This window comes from Stegastes partitus, unplaced genomic scaffold (assembly GCF_000690725.1).
Source record: "Stegastes partitus isolate 25-593 unplaced genomic scaffold, Stegastes_partitus-1.0.2 Scaffold2668, whole genome shotgun sequence".
In the NCBI taxonomy this organism is placed as follows: Eukaryota; Metazoa; Chordata; class Actinopteri; family Pomacentridae; genus Stegastes; species Stegastes partitus.
Genome location: NW_007580399.1, coordinates 5,310 through 26,344, shown reverse-complemented (window position 1 = coordinate 26,344; position 21,035 = coordinate 5,310). Strand labels below are relative to the sequence as shown.

Genomic DNA, 21,035 nt, shown 5'->3' with positions numbered 1-21,035 from the left:
TCTTTCTCCACCAACCTCGCTGGGTCAGTTTGCAAATAATAATCTTAGTAATGGCAGAGTAATTGGAAAACAACTTCTCTCTGGGGGAACAAGCTGACGTAAGGCCTGCAGCAAGAAAATTGGTTCTGATGACCAGAATAGCCTCGCTTTCAGTGTGTGTGTGTGTGTGTGTGTTCCATGTGTATATACAGTTATGGCTTTTGGCCGAACAGCAGCAGAGTGCATGAACAATATCTCATGCTGCCTCATAAGCCTCCTTTCTTTTCCCACATAAAACGTGTCAGCCCGTCACATGGAGCTGACGGCAGACGCACAAAGAAATAATGACGATGCTTGTATTAAAAATAGTGCTCCTTTGAAAATGTTTCATTTTTTTTGGTTTAATTTTTAGAATTAGATGTTAAAAACATGATCCTTGGCATCTAGAAACACAGAAATCTCACGGGGTTTCAACAAAAGCCGCACCCTGGAGAAAGCGAGGAAAATAAAGTCAGCTGCGACAAAGGAAGACACAAAGAACTTCACACATACAAACTAAAATCTGACTTCAAAAGCTGACATAAACAACAAGAGTCCAGTCCGGGGTGACATTTATTTGTCAATTTATAATATGTTCATACATCTCTGTGTATGTGTTGATATTTAAGTACTCCCCCTAAAGTTATGAGAAGTTCAGCGCATGGTTACAGGAATAGGTTGGTATTTTGGGAAATCTTGGTTGCTTTGTTTTCGAGTGTGAGATGAAAAGATTAAAGCCACTTTCATATCTATAAAGTAAATATAGAGCAAGAGCATGGAGATTGTTAGCCAGCCTGGAAGCAGAGGAAAACAGCTGGCCTGGCTAATCTGTACAAAAACAGAGGCAGGTTGTACACAAATTAGAAACCTCAACTTATGACTTTTACACTTGTGGCTAAAATAGGAACTAAATCAAATGTTGATTCATGAGGTTTAGAGATAATGAAAGGACAATTTCATCTTAGCTGCACTGCTCTATAACTTTTGTACAGACATTTATATCCCCCCTGTGATGACTTGTGGTAGTTTTGCTGATCCCCTAATTTATGATTCAGCTGAATCCAATTCTTGACTTTTTAATTTTGTCCAATACCAGAATAAGTACAGCCTCATATTGCTGCTAGCATGGCTGTCTAGACTCTTAGTGTTGTTTTACCTTTGGGCAGGGCCATAGGCATTGACATTTCAGTCATCACTGACAGTTGCTGAGCTGTGCATTGGTCATTCTCATAGATTGCACATAAAAGATGGATGTAGCCTCTGGGTCTGTAAAAGTGAAGCCAACTCGCAAGCGCTTTGAACCTACGTTTTTCTACCTGCCAGCAGGAGGCAGCGACTCTGGTTGCAGAATGAAGTCTGAGATAACGACCCTACTTCTCTCTCTCGATTTGACACGTCAGCACATGTTTTCTAATTGGTTTATGGCCTCAGTCGCTAGTCTCAAGACTTTTTGAATACAGCGTGGTCCTCATTTTGTAAATTATGGTCCCATTTAAAGTACAATAGGCAATAAAACAGGGCCATTTTTATAGTTGGGCTGCCTTGTGATTTACCAAGACCAAGATGGCGACGGCGACATTTCAGACTCGGTGGTAGCCCGCCAACCAACGGGAGATGCCATGATGGCTTTGTTCACCTTTTGTACAGTTTGCGGTCATTCTATAAAATGCAGTACGTTGCATTGTGCGATTGTTCCAGAAAGGCGTGTACACGTTGTGGAAACTAGTTTCTGTGGAATTTTTGAGCTGAATATAAAAAGAGTTCGAACACTTAGAAAATGTGACGGTTAATGTTGTCCACTGTGGAGTAAACAGAGCGTGATTGCAAACATAGCCACAGCATGTCTGTTTTCACCAACAGTTTTTATGGCAACCATCTCTTGGCTGCAGCTTCATATTTAACACACAGACATGCAGTATATCACATTTTTGCAAATATTTTATTATATCTTTCCATGGGACAATACTGAAGAAATGACACTTTGCTATAATGTAAAGTAGTCGGTGTACAGCTTGTATAACAGTGAAAATTTACTGTCCCCTCAAAATAACTGAGTAGACAGCCATTAATGTCTAAACTGCTGGCAACAAAAGTGAGTACACCCCTAAGTGAAATTATCTAAATTGAGCCCAAGGTGTCAATATTTTGTGTGGCTACCATTATTTTCCAGCACTGACTCAACCCTCTTGGACATGGAGTTCACCAGAGCTTCACAAGTTACCACTGGAATCCTCTTCCTCACCTCCATGATGATATCAAGGAGCTCTTGGCTGTTAGAGACCTTGTCCTCCTTCCGTTTGAGGATGCTCCACAGATGCTCAATACAGTTTAGGTGTGGAGACATGCTTGGCCAGTCCATCACATTCACCCTCATCTTCTTTAGCAAGGCAGTGGTTGTTTTGGAGGTGTGTTTGGGGTCGTTATCATGTTGGCATACTGCCCTGCAGTCCAGTTTCCAAAGGGAGGGGATCATGGTCTGCTTCAGGATGTCACATTGCATGTTGGCATTCATGGTGACTTCCTGTAACTGTAATACTGAGCTTCTCAACTCTTTGCAATATAGCAAACTAGCACAAACCCCAGTCTTTAGGCAAGTTCGTAAGATATTTTATCGGCTCACACTGATTTGGTCACGAGTTCATGTCTTTGTGTTTCACCCATCAGGTATCACTCGCACAGAGAGGGACAAAGGGACACTGTACGAGCTGACCTTCAGAGGGGAGTCGAGTAATGAATTCAAACGTCTGGTCCTCTTCCGGCCCTTCGGACCGCTGATGAAGGTGAAAAATGAGAAGGTGGACACATCCAGTGTTCCGATCAACATCATCGTCCCGCTGTCCAGACGCACAGACAAGTTCAAACAGTTCATGCACAACTTCAGGTGAAGCTTGGTGAACTTTTCTAGGATTCTCACTGTATTTACAGCTTTTAATTGCCAAGTCAGACAACCGACGTGACATAAACAGAAGCACCACAATAAATTATTCATGCTGGTTCTCTTCATCACACGTAACTAATTCAGGAAAATATGATACTTGGTGTTATAAAACCCAGTTTCAATTCCAGTCTCACATTTGAGTGTGTGATCATGCAGACGAGGACAAGGAATAGAGGAGATTAGAGGAAAGAAAATTAACATCAGAGGTTTCTTCTTCTTTTTTTTTTTTGAGAAGGAACATGTAATTAACATTTTGAAACTGCATGTGTAGTGTTATCAGTTAATTTAGTTTGGTGCTGGCAGGCATAATCAGAATGTAAACAAATCTTAGAGTGATTTAAATGACAAGAATATGAATAAAGATGTCCGTACAGATCCCAGCTCCGTTTTTTAATCAGTCAGGTCATGACCACAAGGAACGTAATTTCGTACTATTTTTGATGAGTATAGCTGACATGCATCTTAAATATAGTACGTGGTGTAGATTTATTCACTGGTAGATCCAAGCTTGTATGTGAATGAGACAAAACCATGACAGATTTTTGATGAAGAAACAGTCTAAAGGTCGGTATCTGTGTTAATAGAGCCCTGAAAGGTAAAAATAAAATGAATAACTTCTGTCACTTTGGTTAAATTTCACATTTATATCGCGACCAGCAGTCAAAGAAACTAATAGCAAAACGTGCTTGTTTCAGCTCTGCAGTCAGTCACCATCAGTTGAGGAAATGTCCTCCTTAATGTCTGTGATTTATTGTGCTCCCGCTGCTGCTTATCACAGCTCTTTTTACATGGTAAATCCTGCTTAGTAGCAGTGTTGCAGCCCATTAAAGTGCCCCCCTGGGCAGACCAGCAGTGGTTGATATACAGCGTGGCAAGAAGTGTACTTACTTGAAAGACTTGGCGAGTCGCTGAGCAAACACTTTACGCTCATCCATATTAAAGGTGCACTAACGGAAACCATGTGCGCTGGTATTTGTGAGGGAATGTTTAGGGATGATAACATTGAGTGACTGCGTGCTTATTACAATTTCTATATTCACAGTCGGGCTGGAAAATAACAGCATTTTTGATGCTAAAATGCCGAATGCGGAGATAAAATGTGTATTCACACCAGCTGCAAATTGCGCAGACAGGAACTGTGGATTTTAAAATGAGAATGTTGCATGATAAAATAATTATAACAGATTTTTTGTGCTCTCTGGTCCCAGTGACAAACTGCAGAATGCCTCATCAGATCCTAGCAAAAAATCAATTTACTTTAATAATGCCGGCATTTAGAGAGAGACTTTTATACAACAGCTTCTATAATGACAGGAAAAAATTGTATTATTCATGAGTATTCAGTATCCTCTGCACGTAGTTCATTTTTAATCATCTTGTGCTCATCTAGTTGACTTTTATGAGAATTTATTTCCCCCATGTGCTTCTGGGGAAAAGTCTGACAAATGTGTGTTCACATCTGTGCATAATGTGCGAGAGTCTCGTGGGAGGGGTGAATTATCTGCAGCATGTGTGTGATATATCTGACATATCTCCATCAGGGCGCCTTCAGGCAACTCCACCTGGTCTCTCTTTGACTCACACATAATCTCCCTCTGTGCCTTAATATGTGCCACAGTGGGAAGAGCCAGGAATATATCTGAAAATTAAGTTAATTTTCACTCTCAATTAATTCCTCCATGAATTATCTACCAGAACCAGCTTTTTATTCATGTTTTGTCCAAGTGTCAGTCCAAAACCCCAAGACATTGAATTTATAACTGTCTGAAACAGAACAAAAAGGAAAATCCTTACATTTTAGAATATAAAGTAAATCAGCAAGTACTTTTGTTCTGAATAGTTATCGGAGTTTGACTAATTGTTTCAGCATTAGCAGGATTAAAGCATCCAAACAGACCCCTTATTTGAACCCTGCGCTCTTCCTTCCTCCAATCCCCCTCCCACTTCTTAATTCGGACTACGCTTTCATCCCTGACGTCCCTTCCTTTGTGTGTTTGTGTGTCTGTACAGGGAAGTCTGTGTGCGTCAGGACGGCCAAGTCCATCTGACAGTGGTGTATTTTGGGAAAGAGCAGATGAGCGAAGTCCGCAGCACTCTGGAGAACACATCCAGGTGGGTTGGAACAGCAGCCAAGATCAGATTTTTGAATTAGAGGCCAAACACAGAATATGAGATGCAATTTATGTAATGAAACGAAAGCTGCCGCAGTCACGCACCCTCTCGCAGACGCCGTAAAAACATTTTTCGCTATTTCCACACATGCACTACAAACCTCTCTTCAAATTTTTTTTATTTTTTTTTTTATAATCTGTCTCTCTTTCACGACACACAAGCACAAAACACACACACACCTCCTGGCTCGGCGTCCTGCCACAGCCAGTCATCTGTCTGATGAATAATGTAGCAGTGTGCCACCCATGCTGAGGAGCTGAGAGCCACCAGCCAGCACAGATAAATTACAACACGCCTGTGATCATCCCTGACTCAAGCTGCCCTCTCACATGGACCTCGACACCCACACCTCTGGAGACGATCGCTGTCGGCTGATCAAGAGTCAGATCCACTGTGGACTGAGCCGCAGATTCCCTGAGGGGGTTGCTATGGTGACGCTTGTTGATTTCCCAGCCTCGAAGGTTTTTGTGCGGCCTTGAATCAGTCGGACTATCTCCAGTATCACACAGCGTCTCTTTGTCTCTCTGTGTTGGGAGGAAAATGTGGAGATAAAAAAGAAAAAAAGGCAGCATACTCTCAAAGTGAAGTGTCACATGGTGTGTGGAGACGGCAAATTCAAAAGAAGATCACAAAAACATAAGGAATTTCATTGATTTTGGTGTTGGAGCATTCATAAAGCAATGAGAGAAAAGCCTTGTGCGACAAACGCACAGAATGGAAAACAGTTGGAGCTGAAGTGGAGGTGCAATCAGTGAAAGCAGCGTGTTGAATAAAGTACACTGTCCTGTAATTTTTCTCCCAGAGCAGCAGTTCTGCTTTGAACTCTTTTCAGTCTTTTTATATTCTTCTCACAGTCTAACAATGTGTTCATCAGTTACGTAGCAGCATATCTGGGCGAGAATCGTTGCCTGTAATCAACTCTGGACCCCTGTTTTCTTTTATCTGGCTGTCAGACTGCGTTTAAAATGAATAGGAATCATCACTCGAAGATAACTACCTGCGCTTCTAGTATCTTTTACCCACAACAGACAAACACATACAGCATGGGCACAGATACAGATAACCGCTCTATTAGGCTCACAGGAGAAGTTGCATGCATGTGTGTGCAGCTGCAACTAAGGATTATGTTTTAAATAATTATCTATCGATGCTATAAATGCCACGAATAATTCTAGTAGTCCTTTAAAAATTAGATCCCACAGGAATTCATTAATTTGGTCTCACTGACCCCAAAGTTGTTGTTTTTTTCATTTACATTAAAAAATAAACCAAACAGATTATTAATAAAGACAGCCATGCTGGTGAGTCTGTTAGGCTGCAGTTAGCTGATACTAATGTTGTGCTCAGAACATGCTGGTATAATGTCTGCCGTGACCATCTTAGGTTCACATTAACTGATTAGCTCTAAGCCTAAAGCACATCTGAGCTCGGTGGAAATGTCATTCAGTTTGGAAGAATTTAAAGTCCCTCTTCGGTCGTAGATTAAATCCCTAAAAGTTCATCTCTGTGTATCAACGTTACAGAGCTAGAAGTTTCGAAAATAATTCCTTCATGCCTAAAATGACTTAGATGTACCTCTACTGTTGCTTCATCTAGACTGTGCAGATTTATTTATTCACTCACCCGTCCTCACTTGATGCAGCTCAAGCAGATCAGCTCACCTATGACTCTGCTCAAACACTGTGAAGCTGAACTACACAATGACAACTTGTAATTCAGTCATACATGTTTGAACCAGAAGCAAAACCAAAAGTCATGCAGAAAGACATATAAAAAAAAAAACCCATATGGACAAGGTTGTAACAAAGACAAGAAATGTGCTTTTTAATCAGAAGAGGTCTGTATTCATTACTGGACAAATTTAAATTATGACATGACAATGGTGCTGGATAAAAAGTAAAGGGATCCTTAAATCCATGCAGCTACCGCAGCTAAAAACCAATCACAAAGCAATCCCTGTATTTGTGAAGTCATATTGACCCAATTTTCGGTCATTTCACTTTATAAATAGCGTAAAGAATTAATCCGTTCCCACAATCATATAAATAAATTGACTGATCATCTCCCATATGCATGCAAATTTGAGCAAATGCTTATTTTGTTTTTGTTCTTATGGTAAAATATTCCCATTTCCAACCTAACCCTGAAAGTCCAAACCTTAAAAGAAGAGGACCGGCCGGTTCTCTGAAAGTGTAAAACTCAATTGCTTCTCACAACGATACGGTTCAAATGAGAGTCGACACACACACACACACATCTTAATTCCCAAAACAAGTCAATATCTCTTCGCAGCAGTGTTGCCATCATTAGTGGCTGATAAGATTCCGCGCTGCCCTTCCAACAAATTAAATTCACCCCCACAAACTGGTTTAGTTTGCGTCTGCTCACAAATAACCCCTAGCTATTTGTCTTTTTTTTTTTTTTTTTAAATCACATTACATTCACACTCCAGGTGATAATTATGTGAGGGTATTTATCTAAAACCAAACCATTTTACTGTATCAAAAGCTAAAATAAACAGAAACTAGGCACAAAAAAAAAAGAAAAAAAAAGAAGCAGTGCTCCAGAAAATCAGGGCCTCAGTCTTCAAGCTTTTTTTTCTCCCAGACACCAGGGATGTTGTTTAAAATAGAGAGACTCAGCTGCTGTACTTTGAGATATATCTCTTACACATCCCCACTTCAAAGCGTGAACTCAGACTCAAACCATCGGGGGGGCATGTAAGTTTCAGAGCCGTACATGCTGAAGAATAATGACTCAAAACAACACGAGATAGAGAGGAGAGAAGCAGATAGTGAGCGAGCGTGAGGGAGATTGTGTGTGAAGGAGGGAGAAGAATGAGTGATCTGTTCTAAGGAGATACCAGTCGATACATATGAATAATTGCTGCGTTTCGGCCGCAGAAGGGAGACGATAGCTGAGGGGAAAACAGTGGGAGAGGAAGTTAGATGTGAGGTGTAAAGATAAGATGGGAGAGGCCAGCTAACCTGGAAAAAAAATGTAGGAAATTGGACGAAGATTAGAGAGACCAGAAATGTGAACAGGCAAAGATACATCGGATGGGGTCACTCCTTCAACTCCAACTTTTCTCCTGTCTTTCTACCGTATAGCTACTTGCCTGTCGTAATTTGTGGTATTTCATTTAGTTCACAGACAGGTCAGCAGTGCTCTGAAGCGCCTCTGACAGCTCTGCAGGAAACCAGAGGATAACGCCGAGCACAAGTTGATTGAGAGAAGATTATGAGTGGATGAAATGAAGTCCAAATCATAGATGAGCTTGAAAGCTATCCAATATTCATTCTGAAGAGAGTATGTTCCTTTGCAGATCGCCATTACAGACCCATTCAGCAAATTACTCTGCGTTATTAACTTGTAGCTGTCTTGCCTGAGGGCTCAGCCAGGGAGTCATCACAAGTCTACATTTTTTATGGCCTGTGCTTACCTCTCTATTACGTACGTCAACTGCTTATTCCCCAGCTCTCTGTGAAGCGCGAGATTTTTTATTTTTTTTCCTCATGTACAATTGTCCAGAGAGCGTAACGCCAGGTTTCCTCGCTCTGTGAACAGCGGACAGGTGACCGCCAAACATGAACTAGGAGTCATTTGAAATTCACCGCAGGTACAAGAAATTCTCAGGTAGAAGACAGCTGCTGACTGGCTTTGCTGCATCAGAAAATACTGAGAGATGATGAGTAAATGGAAGCAGCTCGGAGTCTGCAGCTCGGAGTCTGCAGCCGTGCTGGACGCTCTGTGAAGCCGAGCCAAGGCTGAGCGCAAAACAGCAGCTGCGGCTGATGGGGATGTTCTTAGTTTTGCAGGTGTTTGGTCGTTAAGCAGAGTGTTTGACCAGAAAGAGGCAGCTGACAGATCAATATCATGTTACAGTGTGAAAATGTTGTCGTTGTAAAAACATATTTCCACCTTATAACAATATACTACACTGAACAAAAAGACAACTTTGAATATTTTGTCAAAGTCTGTTGTTTTTAGCATTGGAATTAGTATTTGTTTTGCCAACAAATGGCATCTTTACAACAGAATGGACGTCATAAAACAACTAAGTGCGACTCAAATGGAAATTATTTTGGGCCCATTGAGAGTGGGGTCATAAAGCAGAAAAATCAAGTCAGGGTGTCCACTTTCTGCATTGCGTAGTGCGACACATCTGTGACGCACAAAGTTAACGAGGTTATTGATGGTAATTTGTGGAATGTTGCCCCACGTCGTTGGACTCGTCCATCCAAATGATTTCTTTGACAACAAATAGAGGAGCTGTGGACATTTAAGAGCCTGGAAACGTTTTTAGCAGACACGCCAGAATCTAGCCGCTTATTTATTTTGTCATCTGTGGCATTTCCTGACTGAAGTGTAGATTTAAGTCAGTGGTTAAGACTTTGTCACCAGTTAAACAGCTCAAAAACTTTTTTAACTCAATTGTCAAAATGAAATTCTTCTTCTTACCAGAGCAACAGAATGTCATTTTTTTGGAACTTTTTCTCTAACTCAAAAAAAGACTTTGCTTGCATGCTGCATTTTCTTGTTACACAAAGGATGATACAGACATCATATTGTATATACATACATGTCACAGTATTATCCAGATTCATCCATTGTGCTCAATAACAGCAGGATCTTGCCATCTTTCAGCTCAAACAAAAGGTTGAATTAACTTGTAAACATGAGCCATATTTCTCAATTTACACTTCCTGTACGTATATAAATAAGTCAATAAGTTATCTTGTTATAACTTGAAGCATTTAACTTTATAAAAACATACAGTATTTTGTTACAAGGAACGTTAATTGTTGTAGTATGACAAGTTTATGCCATAATCACATGAAAATATCTTTTCATAAAGGGAAAAATCTCATTATAATAATACACTGTTCATGTTATAGCTTGATAATGATCTGTTTTTCATTTTCTAGTGTAGCAGGCATACGCCTCCATTAAATGACAAATTAAAAAAAACAAAGTTATCCGTAGAAGAACCTAAATATCTGTGCCAAATTTCATGGAGATTTCCCACCTCCTAACCACAGCTGTCAGCTTCATGGTGGTCGTTGGTAAATCATCAAAGTCAGTAGGGTTTGTCCTCTGGGAACCATGAATGTCTGTACACAGTTTGGCGATCCATCCAATACTTATTAGGTTTTTCAGCCCAACCAAAGTGGTGAACCAAAGGACATTGCCATCCATAGCGCCATACTGCTTGCATGACTAAAAAGCAAGCGGGCCTCCCTTGTGTCGTATAAAAGCGTCGAGGATGAAAAGAAGCCCGACTGTGGCCACATATGAGGAGCTTATAGTCAAGACTGTATTCAGCAAACACCATGTTTGCAGTCAGTCCTCCCCTCCCTGTCCTGACTGAGCAGAACTAACAGGATCAGACCTGCTGCTGAGACACAACAGGATAGCTCTTTACAGGCTTCTCACTCTGACACAATTTCAACAATTTAGCTGCTACTAGGTACCAGCCATCACGCCTACAGTAAACAAATTGACTATTTTCGGCCATAAAAAGGGGGCTGCTGCCTGTGGGTTAGATGGAAGAAAAATAGCGGGATGTAAAAAGTAATTTAGAAAACAAGGATTGTGCGGATTAAGTGGAGTCCACTTGACACAACAGTGGCGCCTGTGCCTGCGTTCATATTTTTGGTCTTGCATTTAGGCGACACACACACACACCCACACACCCACACACACAAATGCCTGTGAGCATTATTTAAACCGCTAATGCGCTCAGACCTGCACACACACACACACACCAAGCACTTACCACGATGAATAGAGATTTGGCTCTCTGGAAATAGAGACAATCGCCTTTTCCCCTAAACATTATTGGTAATCAGGAAATTATCACCACCATAAATCTGCTAATGAATTATTTAAAACTACATGTCTTTCAAAACATACATTTGCTCAGGACACAATTGGCTTAGTTTAGCACACAGACTGAAAAGAGAGTAAAATAACAAGTCTGGCTCTGTGCAAGGGTAAAATCTGCCAATTCGCACCCCTTAAGCTTACTAATTATTGTGTTACATCTTGTTTGTACAAACAACTTAAGCCAGCAGTCTGATTTTTAAAAATTTTGTACATAGCCAGTTTTCTCTGCTTCAAGTATTAAAGCAGATCATTCATCCATTGGCTATACAACCCTCTACAGGATGAAGCCGGTATAGCTAAGAGATAGGTGGCTAGAGTCTTACAGCAATACCGTTTATTAGCATTTTATTTTTCTATTGTGAATATCCTCTCCATCTCAGTGAGGAATATTTATTTTCAAGATAGATTTAGATCAATTCAGTTGCAGTTGAAGTCATGGTGTTTTAGTTTTTCGGGCCCAAACATGCCGCAAACATAGAAATAATCTCACTTAATTGTGCAGAAATATAAAACAAGACTCCAGAAATCTGTTCACAATCAGGGGAAATGCACCAATTTGAAAGTTAGATAAGTTTTCTGGCACTCACAACTACTGCCACTCAGTTTAGTCTAGCTTAGCATAAAGGCTGTTGCAAAAAGTAGCCAAACTTGCTACCAAAACCTCTGAAATCCATGAACAGACACACTGAATTTTGCTATTTAAGTAAGTAAGTAAGTAAGTAAGTAAAATTTATTTATAAAGCGCTTTTCCCAGACAAAAGTCACAAAGTGCTTTATTCTATTAAATGCTTCTATTTAAGTATGTAAAGTGTAAAATAGTCACTTTTACATTGTACAGATTAATTAGTAAAGTAATAGTCAGTGTTGAGTCCAAAAATGATTTCAGGTGCTCAAAGGTAGATTTCATACTTTTCCTCTGTTTCCACTCTTTATGCTAAGCTAAGCTAACCGACTGCTGGCTTCTGCTTTATATTTAGTGTACAGGTATGAGCTTCAAAACTCAGCCTTAAGCCCTCTTCAGATATTAGATATGCAACTTTGCTGCTTCATCAATCTGTTAATGTCGCAGCGTTCTGTCATTCAGACAAAGGTCAGGTTTACATAAATTTTTCTCACGGCTGTGTTGAGACACACAACGGTGATGGAGAAAGCCACAACACTTGCACAATACTAGTCTTACAAGCAAGATTGGCCAGTACATCCACTGCTGTAGAATACATCCACTAATAAACAAAAGACTACATCTGAACTAAGACGAAGCTTTTCCAACAGGCCAAACAACTAATAACCTAGTTTATTTATGATTTGACTAAACAGTTATAATTCTGGCCATGTGTGGGGATAATCTAATTACTGCTTCACAAACAGTAAGTAAAATGTCCCGACAGCTGGGATGAGTTTGGGATTCAACCTGAGGATGGCCGCTACGTACCAACTGGTTTGAATGCATCTTATAAACTGTGACTCTGTGAGACGGCAGGTTAAAAAAAAAAAAAAAAAAAAGGTACACAGTGTGACTTGCTGTTCGATCTTGATCAGTCCTCACTCCATGTCGGGATAATTTAGATTTATAAGTACTTAATATAGTAACTGCGTTTACTCTCTGTCCTTTGAGAGACTGATATGGATCTTGCTGTCTGATGCTGTAGGTTTTTAATACATTCAGAGGAAAGACTCCTACAAACGGCAGGAAGCAACAAACTGAACTTCAGCTCTCGCTAACATTTTGCCCAAACTTTGATTCCATTTATTATTGCTAGATCTCATAAATCTGAGTGGTTGTATTGTCTTTGCAGTCAAGCTTTCTTTTAATGGACATTTCAGTTTGTAATAGATGTGAAACTGTCTGGCAAATTGGTGCTAAAATGTGGAAAATCACTTCAAACAACTCAACGTACTGTCACCTATGCTTGTGCTGCCTTCACAGTGATACAGAAATGGTACCAGGTCTGACCTAGTAAGGTGGCATAACAAGTATAAAAGTTACCCGGGCTCTGTTTCAGACATGAAGCCAACATGCTAAGTTGCAGTGAGGTTAAAGGAAAGGAAAGCATGTCTCAAGGGGGTTTTAAAGTTGGCGAGGAGCTCGGAGTCTCTGCAGCTTTCACACTGAAAGGAGCCAGCTGAGGTGGTTCAGGCATCCTATTTTTATGCTTTCTGGGTCGTCTTCTTTTGGAGGTTTTCCGAGCATATTTAACCGGGAGGAGACCCTGCCGGAGACCTAGCGCTCACAGGAGGGATTACATATCTCATCTGGCCTTGGGACGCCTGGAGATCCCCCTGGAGGAGCTGGAAAACACTGCTGGTGAGAGGGACATCTGGAGCGACCTCTGTAGGCTGCTGTCACCCCAACCTGAAGGAAATGGATGTAAAATGGATCAATCTTCCCGTTAAACTCAGGAAGAAAGCAAATATGCGTGAGCCCTAATATGTTAAATTGTTCCTTTAAAACAGAAGGAAATAAAAGAGGGAGGACATAAAGCAAACCACATAACATCTTAATTTGATATTGTCTGCTTTGTTTGCAATGAATAAGCATATATTTGCTCACTGAGTCATTCAGATTTTCCTCTTAGAAATTTACTGTTCCTCTTCATCTCTGACAAATGAGCTTCTTTTCCCATTAGAATGAAAGCTGAATCAACTGGTGTTGCATTAGCATTGTTAGAGACAAACAGAGCTATTGTTCTCCGTCTCTGCCATCTGTGGACAGTTTAGTGCCAGCGGGTGGGTCCACCTCTCCTGGGACTCTGTGCAGACTTTGAAACAAACCGACTCTGTTTGAATTTATAAACTGCAGACAGACACGGAGACTGTTCATTGACGTACCTGCTGACCGACAGCACATGTGGGCAGGTACTCCCAGACGTCTTGTAATTTTACTGAAGATTTCACTCGCCGTTTGAAGCCATCAGAAGATGCTGTTTGTGCCGGAGTTGTTGTTCAGACACAAGAAAAAGATGCTCGTAACTGGTGTCATGTTTATGTTTCTCTGGGATTCAGTGGATGAAAAGGTTTCATTATGCCTTATTTATGGGAGAGGCTGAAAGGATGGAAGCGAGACAAAGGCTTTTACACAGCGAAACACATGAATAAATACACTGATACACACTATTCACACACACAAAAACAGCAAAGAGATGGAGATGTGGGGAGCATGATTCAAGCTGCCTCAGGCGAAATGTCTCCTCTGGTCATCCCGGTTTCCTTTTAACAAAGCTGTGTGTGTCTGCCTCTGTGTACCTGCCCCCCTGTCCACTGTTTTCCATGTGTTGTGTTACCCAACATCACACGAACCAAGGAGGAGGTTAGATCCTGTTTGTTCTGCTTCAGAGTGAGACATGTGAACCAGTTTTTCCTCACTAGCCTTTATCCGACGTCAATGCATGTGTGTGTGTGTGTGTGAGAGAGAGTTTGTGTATGTGTCTGTGCATGAGTAAAGGATTAGTCACTAACTGTGTGAATTGTTATGGTTAAGGGGAAAAGCCACAGCTGTGTACATCTGGATCCAGCTGTTTCGCTTTCCTCGTACCACAGCCTTGAAAGCCAGCGATGGAGGGAGCTTTTGTTTTTCAGCGGGCTTAATTTTCGGTTCCGGCTGAAGCTTGTGGAGAATCAGACTGAGAGTTTGTGAACCGATGTGAACTTTCTGGAGGGCCATTTGTGCCGTCGTTATGTTTTAATTTAAAGGCACAAAAGGCAGAATGGGAGGATTAGGAATAATAAAGTTATTTAAGCTGGAATTTTTGAGAACCCCTTGACAAGATAAGCCTTCAAGTTTTTGTAAAAATGCAGGAGGCGGGTTCGTGCCCTCATCTTTTCAGGTCATGTTGCACTTTAGTGGTGCACATTCCAAAAATAATTACCTGATAAAATAGTTAAACAGAAACAAACTAATTGCCACCAAGTGATAAAACCAGATAAAAAATGATAACGAAACAAAAATAATAGATGAGAAATTCAGTTCCATGAAGTTCAAGGAGCAAGATTAAAGGCCAGTAGAGAAAGGAGTCAACTAAAGATGCAGAGCAACAGTTCAACTTTAACTTATATTAAATATACTAGCATAAAACTAATAATTAATGCTGCAATACATACATAAAACGAGAGATATAGAGGTCAAGGTATGCGGGAACTAGTGAACAATAACACTCATTTAAAGTAAGCAATGTTGATATTCTGGGAAGAATCTGTGTAACATCATAGCAGAGAAACTGTTTAAAATCCTGAATAAAATTAAGTCTTGCTTTAAGACAAATCATTTTGTAATCTCCTCCCACGTCTGCTGCAAAAACAGTTTCATTTATTTGAATCAGATCTTTTGTCTCAAATGAGTTCATCAGAAGTGCCATGCCATTTTTTGTGCTTAAAGATAATGGACCTCTTTGTCTCTGTGCCTTTAAAGGGAGGTCAACTTTAAGAACTACACTCTGCTGCAGCTGGACGAGGAGTTTTCTCGGGGACGCGGTCTAGACGTCGGGGCGCGAGCTTGGAAGGGCGGCAACGTGCTGCTGTTCTTCTGTGACGTGGACATTTACTTCAACGCCGACTTCCTCAACACCTGCCGACTCAACACGCAACCCGGTGAGATGCTGCACACACACTGAAAAGACTGACAGGACTTACATTGAAGATACGAGAAAGGCATTTATGACTAGTCAAAACTTCAGTTTCAGGTGTCTCTAATTACTTTGCAAAAACTGTTTGGAGATATGTTGAATAGAAATCTGACTTAAATAGTCAAAATGAATTTAAAATAAAAGTAGAAATGCAAGGAGGAATTGTCAGTTAGACCCTTTTTTGGGTTAAAACAGCTTGCAGAGATTCTTTTTTCAGGACTTGCATGACTATCTAAAGAATTATGACAAGCCATAAGTGCACTGTTGCAGGTTCAGGTAGACTTAGAATAGAAAAATACTTTATTTATCCCAGGCCTGGGAAATTATTGGTACCTGTGATTGGTTTTTGATTCATCTGAGATATGCAGAAATATAATTAAAGATATATTTAATTGAAATAAAATCTACATTAAGGAGAAACAGACTACTTCAAATGCTCATATGTGGGGAAAAATCGAGTTCAGACAAGACTGAGTATAATTAGAGACGTATTAAGTTTAAAGTATTGAGTTCAGACGGGCCGTAAATACAATCAGGAGATGTATAATGTGAATCCCATCAGTGTAGTGCGTGACGCTGTGATGGTTTCTTTTACATCATTGTCTTGATCTTGAAAGTAATTCCAAGTGGTGACATTAGTATTATAGCGGGTCAAAGCATATTTGTAGATGTTCAAAATCTAATTAAAGACGATCAAGTGAAACCTATTGCTATGTTAAACTGGCTTTCAGCGCTCGTCACAGCTGAATTGTCTGACTCCGCTGTGTGCATCTCAGGGAAAAAGGTGTTCTACCCGGTGTTATTCAGTCAATACAACCCCACTCTGATCTACGGAAGTCCCGAGCACGTCCCACCTGTGGAGCAACAGCTGGTAAGATGCACAATCAAATCTATCTTCTCCTTTCTCTTTTTCAAACGCCGAGCGAGTCACTTGTGGAAAATACCGTACTCAGTGTGGTGCGACGTTTCTAAGAGGTTTAGAAATATTTCCCTTCCCCTGCTGTGAAGTGTACAAATCCTCCTGTGTGTGTGTTGAAAAGATACACTTCTTTTCATAAGCTCTAACGCTCAGTTCTTTTCCCCCCGCAGGTGATCAAGAAAGACACAGGCTTCTGGAGGGATTTTGGTTTCGGAATGACATGCCAATACAGGTCTGACTTCATCAACATAGGTAAATATAACAGAATAACAACAGTCACAGCACGACACGTACCGCACTCACGCCCATCATGAAATCTTAGCAATGCAGGAATTCATAAACAGTTGCTCCCGGGGGTTGATTATCTGTGTAGAGGCGTTACATAATGCAGGGTAAAAATGAGCTACTTCAGCGGCTACAAAAATAGGCACACTGCTCCTCTAATGGTGCCATAGCTTAATGGACATGAAAAACATCAGAACACAAATGGTTCAGTATCGCATTACTTTTCTTAACAGGGAGGAGATTTTATGATATTATTATGCACAGAACGGCTCTGAGCAGCAGCAGCATATATTAGCATATCTCACCGCCCCGTGTCCGCTCCATCTGTATATTGGGCAAGGAATATTGGCTCTCAAGACAGATTTACATCAATTTAGTTCCCCTCCAAAGTGTCATCAATTAGAGGCCACAGTGGAGTTAATAGTTTGTTCCTGCAAACACACACACAAGGGCATGCACAATATTCACTCTCAACTGTACTGAAGTGTAAAGCACAGCTCCAAGGCCAGAAGATGGCTTTAAAGAAATAGTTTTGACATTCTGGGGAGACGCTTACTCACTTTCTCGCTGAGGGTTATATGCAAGTACATGTATTTATTTATGTTTACCCCTGGGGAACCAAATAAATAAACAAAGAGAAGATTGATTCGGCTGTTATGTCTGTGCAGTCAGTGTTTAGCTTCAGCAAGCAGCATCTTGCAAAAACAGTTAGCTTGGCTTCGTTGAAAGGTAGCAACAGTCTGCCAAGCAGCACCTCTAACGGCTCCTTTTCCCGCAGCTCCGTGAGCACATGTGAGTCACGACGCGTTTGCGAAACTCCTCCTTCCGTTTTTTTCTGGTCCAGCTTTTGCCTTGAGCAATTGAAAAAAAATGTGAACTTGACCACACTGTCTGCCAGGAAGTTAGAAACCAAATTAGTCTTTCCAGTTGCTTTAGTATGTTTACAGTGAAATTAAGTATAATTAAAAAGAAGCTCGTTGGCTAGTTTTTGTAGTTTGTTGGCTACACACCTAGCAAGCTTGCCCCTCACATATTTCTCATCATGCATCACTGGTCCTGATTTTGTTGTGGTAAAAAACTGGATGGCAAAAAACTCTTACCTGCTGCTGTAATAAAGTTTCCATCCCTACATAAAGAAATGTATTTCCTTGCATTGAACACTAGGTAACGTAGTCCAAATATCATATGTAATCACAGACGTAAAACAAAGCTGTATGGAAACAAGCCATGTCACGTCCGAGCCAACCATGCCAAGTCCAATTTAGGCTCTCCTCCTTCATGTGTCCACAAGGGTCTGCAAAGCTACACGTATTGTAAATTTCATCATCCCCCCAAGTCTGCAATGAACGTGCAGACGTGTAAAATCTGTGTCTGCACAGTGGAAACTTGCTGATTGCACGTATCTAGGAAAGTGAAGCGGCTGTGTCAGGAGATTCTACATCATCCACACCTTTATCTCCATCATTAAAACAGGTATAATTGAAGTAATTGCGCAGACGCACTTTCATCGAAGGTACCCAAACACAGCAGAGAACTCTAAACTCTCCAGAAATCCTGTGCTGTCTAACCGCTGTGCTCAGAATACCTCAGGGATATTCACATTGATGCTACAGTCCAATTTGTAGCCTAGAAAAAACAGCAACGGGACAGTCTTTCAGAAAAATCCATGCCTGTGTGTTTTTCTGTGTTGGATATAAGGGGCAAAATAGCAGCATTGTATAAATAGAATCGCATGTGCCTCCTCTGTCTGCCTTCAAAGTGTGCATCAGTCCTCGGCACAGGGACTCAGAAACAATCTTCATTATTAACACGTTCACTTTAAAACGGATTTTGAAACATAAACCATCTCTGTCCGTCCAACTGTTTTATCTCACTTTCAGAAATATTCTCAGTGCGTGCTAACATGCCTGAAAATGCATATTACACAACCACACACAGATCATGTCGGAAGACTTGTAAGTCGTTATCTATGTTAAAGAAACCAGTAGCAGTCAGTTTTCTTCCAGGGAAGTGTCCCATGATAGCACGATAGCCACGACAACATGTGGTAAGTGATAAGAGCCAGTCAGAAAGTGAACACTGGTGTGTGTCATCGTTTCCAAAAGACTGTTTCTGCCCATCCAGCCCACAATGCAATGGGCTTAGTTTTCCACCCAGCATGTCCAAAAGTGTCTGGTTTAGAAGTCCTGAATTGCCAATGGAGTGTGGACGCCAGGCGTACAAGTTATGCATTTTAAAATGAAAATGTACCAGATCTCCTGTGGATGCAGCCTGAAGCTCACTAACGAGCACACTGTAATTCAAGATTATCTTTGAAGATCAACATAATTCTAAATATATATGTATTTATTTATGACAAGATGTGGTTTAGTTCATTTGAGAGGTTAGCAGATTCTTCAACCTTTACACAGAGTCAAATGAGCTGTTTATGGCTGTTTCCGCTCTTTATGCTGAGCTAACGAGGAATAAATTATGTTTTCCCAAAATTCCTAACTACTCCTTTAAAAACATCATTTAGTCGTGATGGTTTCTGGTCTTCACTAGACCTGGAATATGTTTTTAGGCCATGAGTGTGCACGCAAAAACAATGAACAAGTCATCCGTCATGCTCAAATATCTGTCTTATCTCTGTTTAGCCCTGCAGCTTGAGTTAAAAAAAGGGGAGACAGAGACAGACGGCATAATCAAAATAAAACTGCAGGGAGACAAAGAGCAAGAGAAAGCTGGCATGAATACTTCAGACATCTAAAAGATGCATGTTTTAACACGCCTGGTCAAAAAAACTGTTTTCCAGCGCACAGAATCAGTCCAAAATCTCTTCACTGCCCCCTCAAGAAGAAACAGGCCAGACAGCGATTATGATCACATGCTGCAAACTAATGAGGGTTCATAATCAGCATCTGTTAAAAGGAAGCGAACACAGCACTGAAAACAGAAATGCTGAGGAAATAGTTTGTGTAGGAAGAGGATTTGAATCTACACATTACATAACAACACGTCCTCTGATGTTCTCGGTCTCTCCTCTCAGGAGGTTTTGACATCGACATCAAAGGTTGGGGTGGAGAAGACGTCCACCTCTACAGAAAGTACCTCCACAGCAACCTCCTGGTGGTCCGAGCGCCGTCGCGAGGTTTGTTCCACTTGTGGCACGAGAAGCACTGCGCCGATGAGCTCCCTCCCGACCAGTACCGCATGTGCATGCAGTCCAAGGCCATGAACGAGGCCTCGCACGGTCAGCTGGGGATGCTCTTCTTCAGGCACGAGATCGAAGCTCACCTCCGCAAGCAGAAGCAACAGCAAAACTCCAACCCCAAGAAGACATGAGGCCGCAGAGCTGCGACTGCAATCAGTTAAAACAGAGCAGGCTGATCACAACTTCATTTCACTTCATTATTTGCTTTCTAGCCGAGATTTAGATGCAAAGATGCTAAAAATGTGAAGTGACATGATGAGGATGGTTAGCTTAGCTTAGCACAAAGTCTGGAAACAAGAAGAAACAGGTTCTAGTTCTGTCAAAATGTTAAAAAAAATAAAGTAAAATCTGCCTACTCGTTAATTAATCCAAAGTGTGAAATGACAACTTGTGATGTTATTTGTGATTATATGTCTGACTGTTCTTGCTGAGAGCTGAAATACTGAACAAAACAATGACCAAGATATTTTTTAACCTTTAGACAGAACCAGCTAAGTGGCTTCTCCCTGTCTTCAGTCTCTATGCTAAGCTAAGCTAACTGTCCCCAGATGTAGGCTCAGATACGAGAGGCGTCACTCTTATCTAACGCTCAGCTAGAAATCAGATGGGTAGTTCCCCAAACTATTCCTTAAATGAAAAATGTGAAGACTTTTTTGTTACTTTATAAGAACTCAACATCAAGAAACAATCAATTCAACCAGACTGAACTGCTCGAGGCACGGATCTGCACAACTAAAGTGGAGGTTTGTTGGATATGACTCCACAGATCTCTTGGATCATCCGTCTGTAATTTAAAATCCTTTTAAAGCATTTTAGAACAAAGCATGGAGCCTCATTCTGAACTGTAACCTTGTGCCTTCTGTGAATAAAACCTGGACACTGTCTCTTTCTTACAACCAGTAAGAACTGAACCTCCCCACAGGTTTCATATGCGGGGAAACGGAGCCACCTAGTGGACGAAAGGTGAACTGCATGTGGCTGAACAATCAGTGAACAATCAGT

The 21,035-nt window shown here is 41.0% G+C and overlaps 1 protein-coding gene across 1 annotated transcript; it reads left to right on the top strand.

The window, feature by feature from the left end:
• The first annotated feature begins 2,528 nt into the window (after positions 1-2,528).
• On the top strand, positions 2,529-20,915 carry LOC103375564 (chondroitin sulfate N-acetylgalactosaminyltransferase 1). Its single transcript, XM_008305873.1, has 7 exons — positions 2,529-2,541; positions 2,683-2,899; positions 4,967-5,068; positions 15,423-15,601; positions 16,413-16,507; positions 16,726-16,807; positions 19,869-20,915. The coding sequence occupies exons 1-7, from the start codon at positions 2,529-2,531 to the stop codon at positions 20,162-20,164; spliced, it is 984 nt and encodes a 327-aa protein (XP_008304095.1). The 3' UTR covers positions 20,165-20,915.
• The last annotated feature ends 120 nt before the right edge of the window (positions 20,916-21,035 follow it).

Excerpts from the sequence above, each read along its gene's own strand:
- LOC103375564 (XM_008305873.1), top strand. Across the intron at positions 2,900-4,966 it reads CAGTTCATGCACAACTTCAG|GGAAGTCTGTGTGCGTCAGG; the intron begins GTGAAGCTTGGT and ends GTGTCTGTACAG. Across the intron at positions 5,069-15,422 it reads ACTCTGGAGAACACATCCAG|GGAGGTCAACTTTAAGAACT; the intron begins GTGGGTTGGAAC and ends GTGCCTTTAAAG.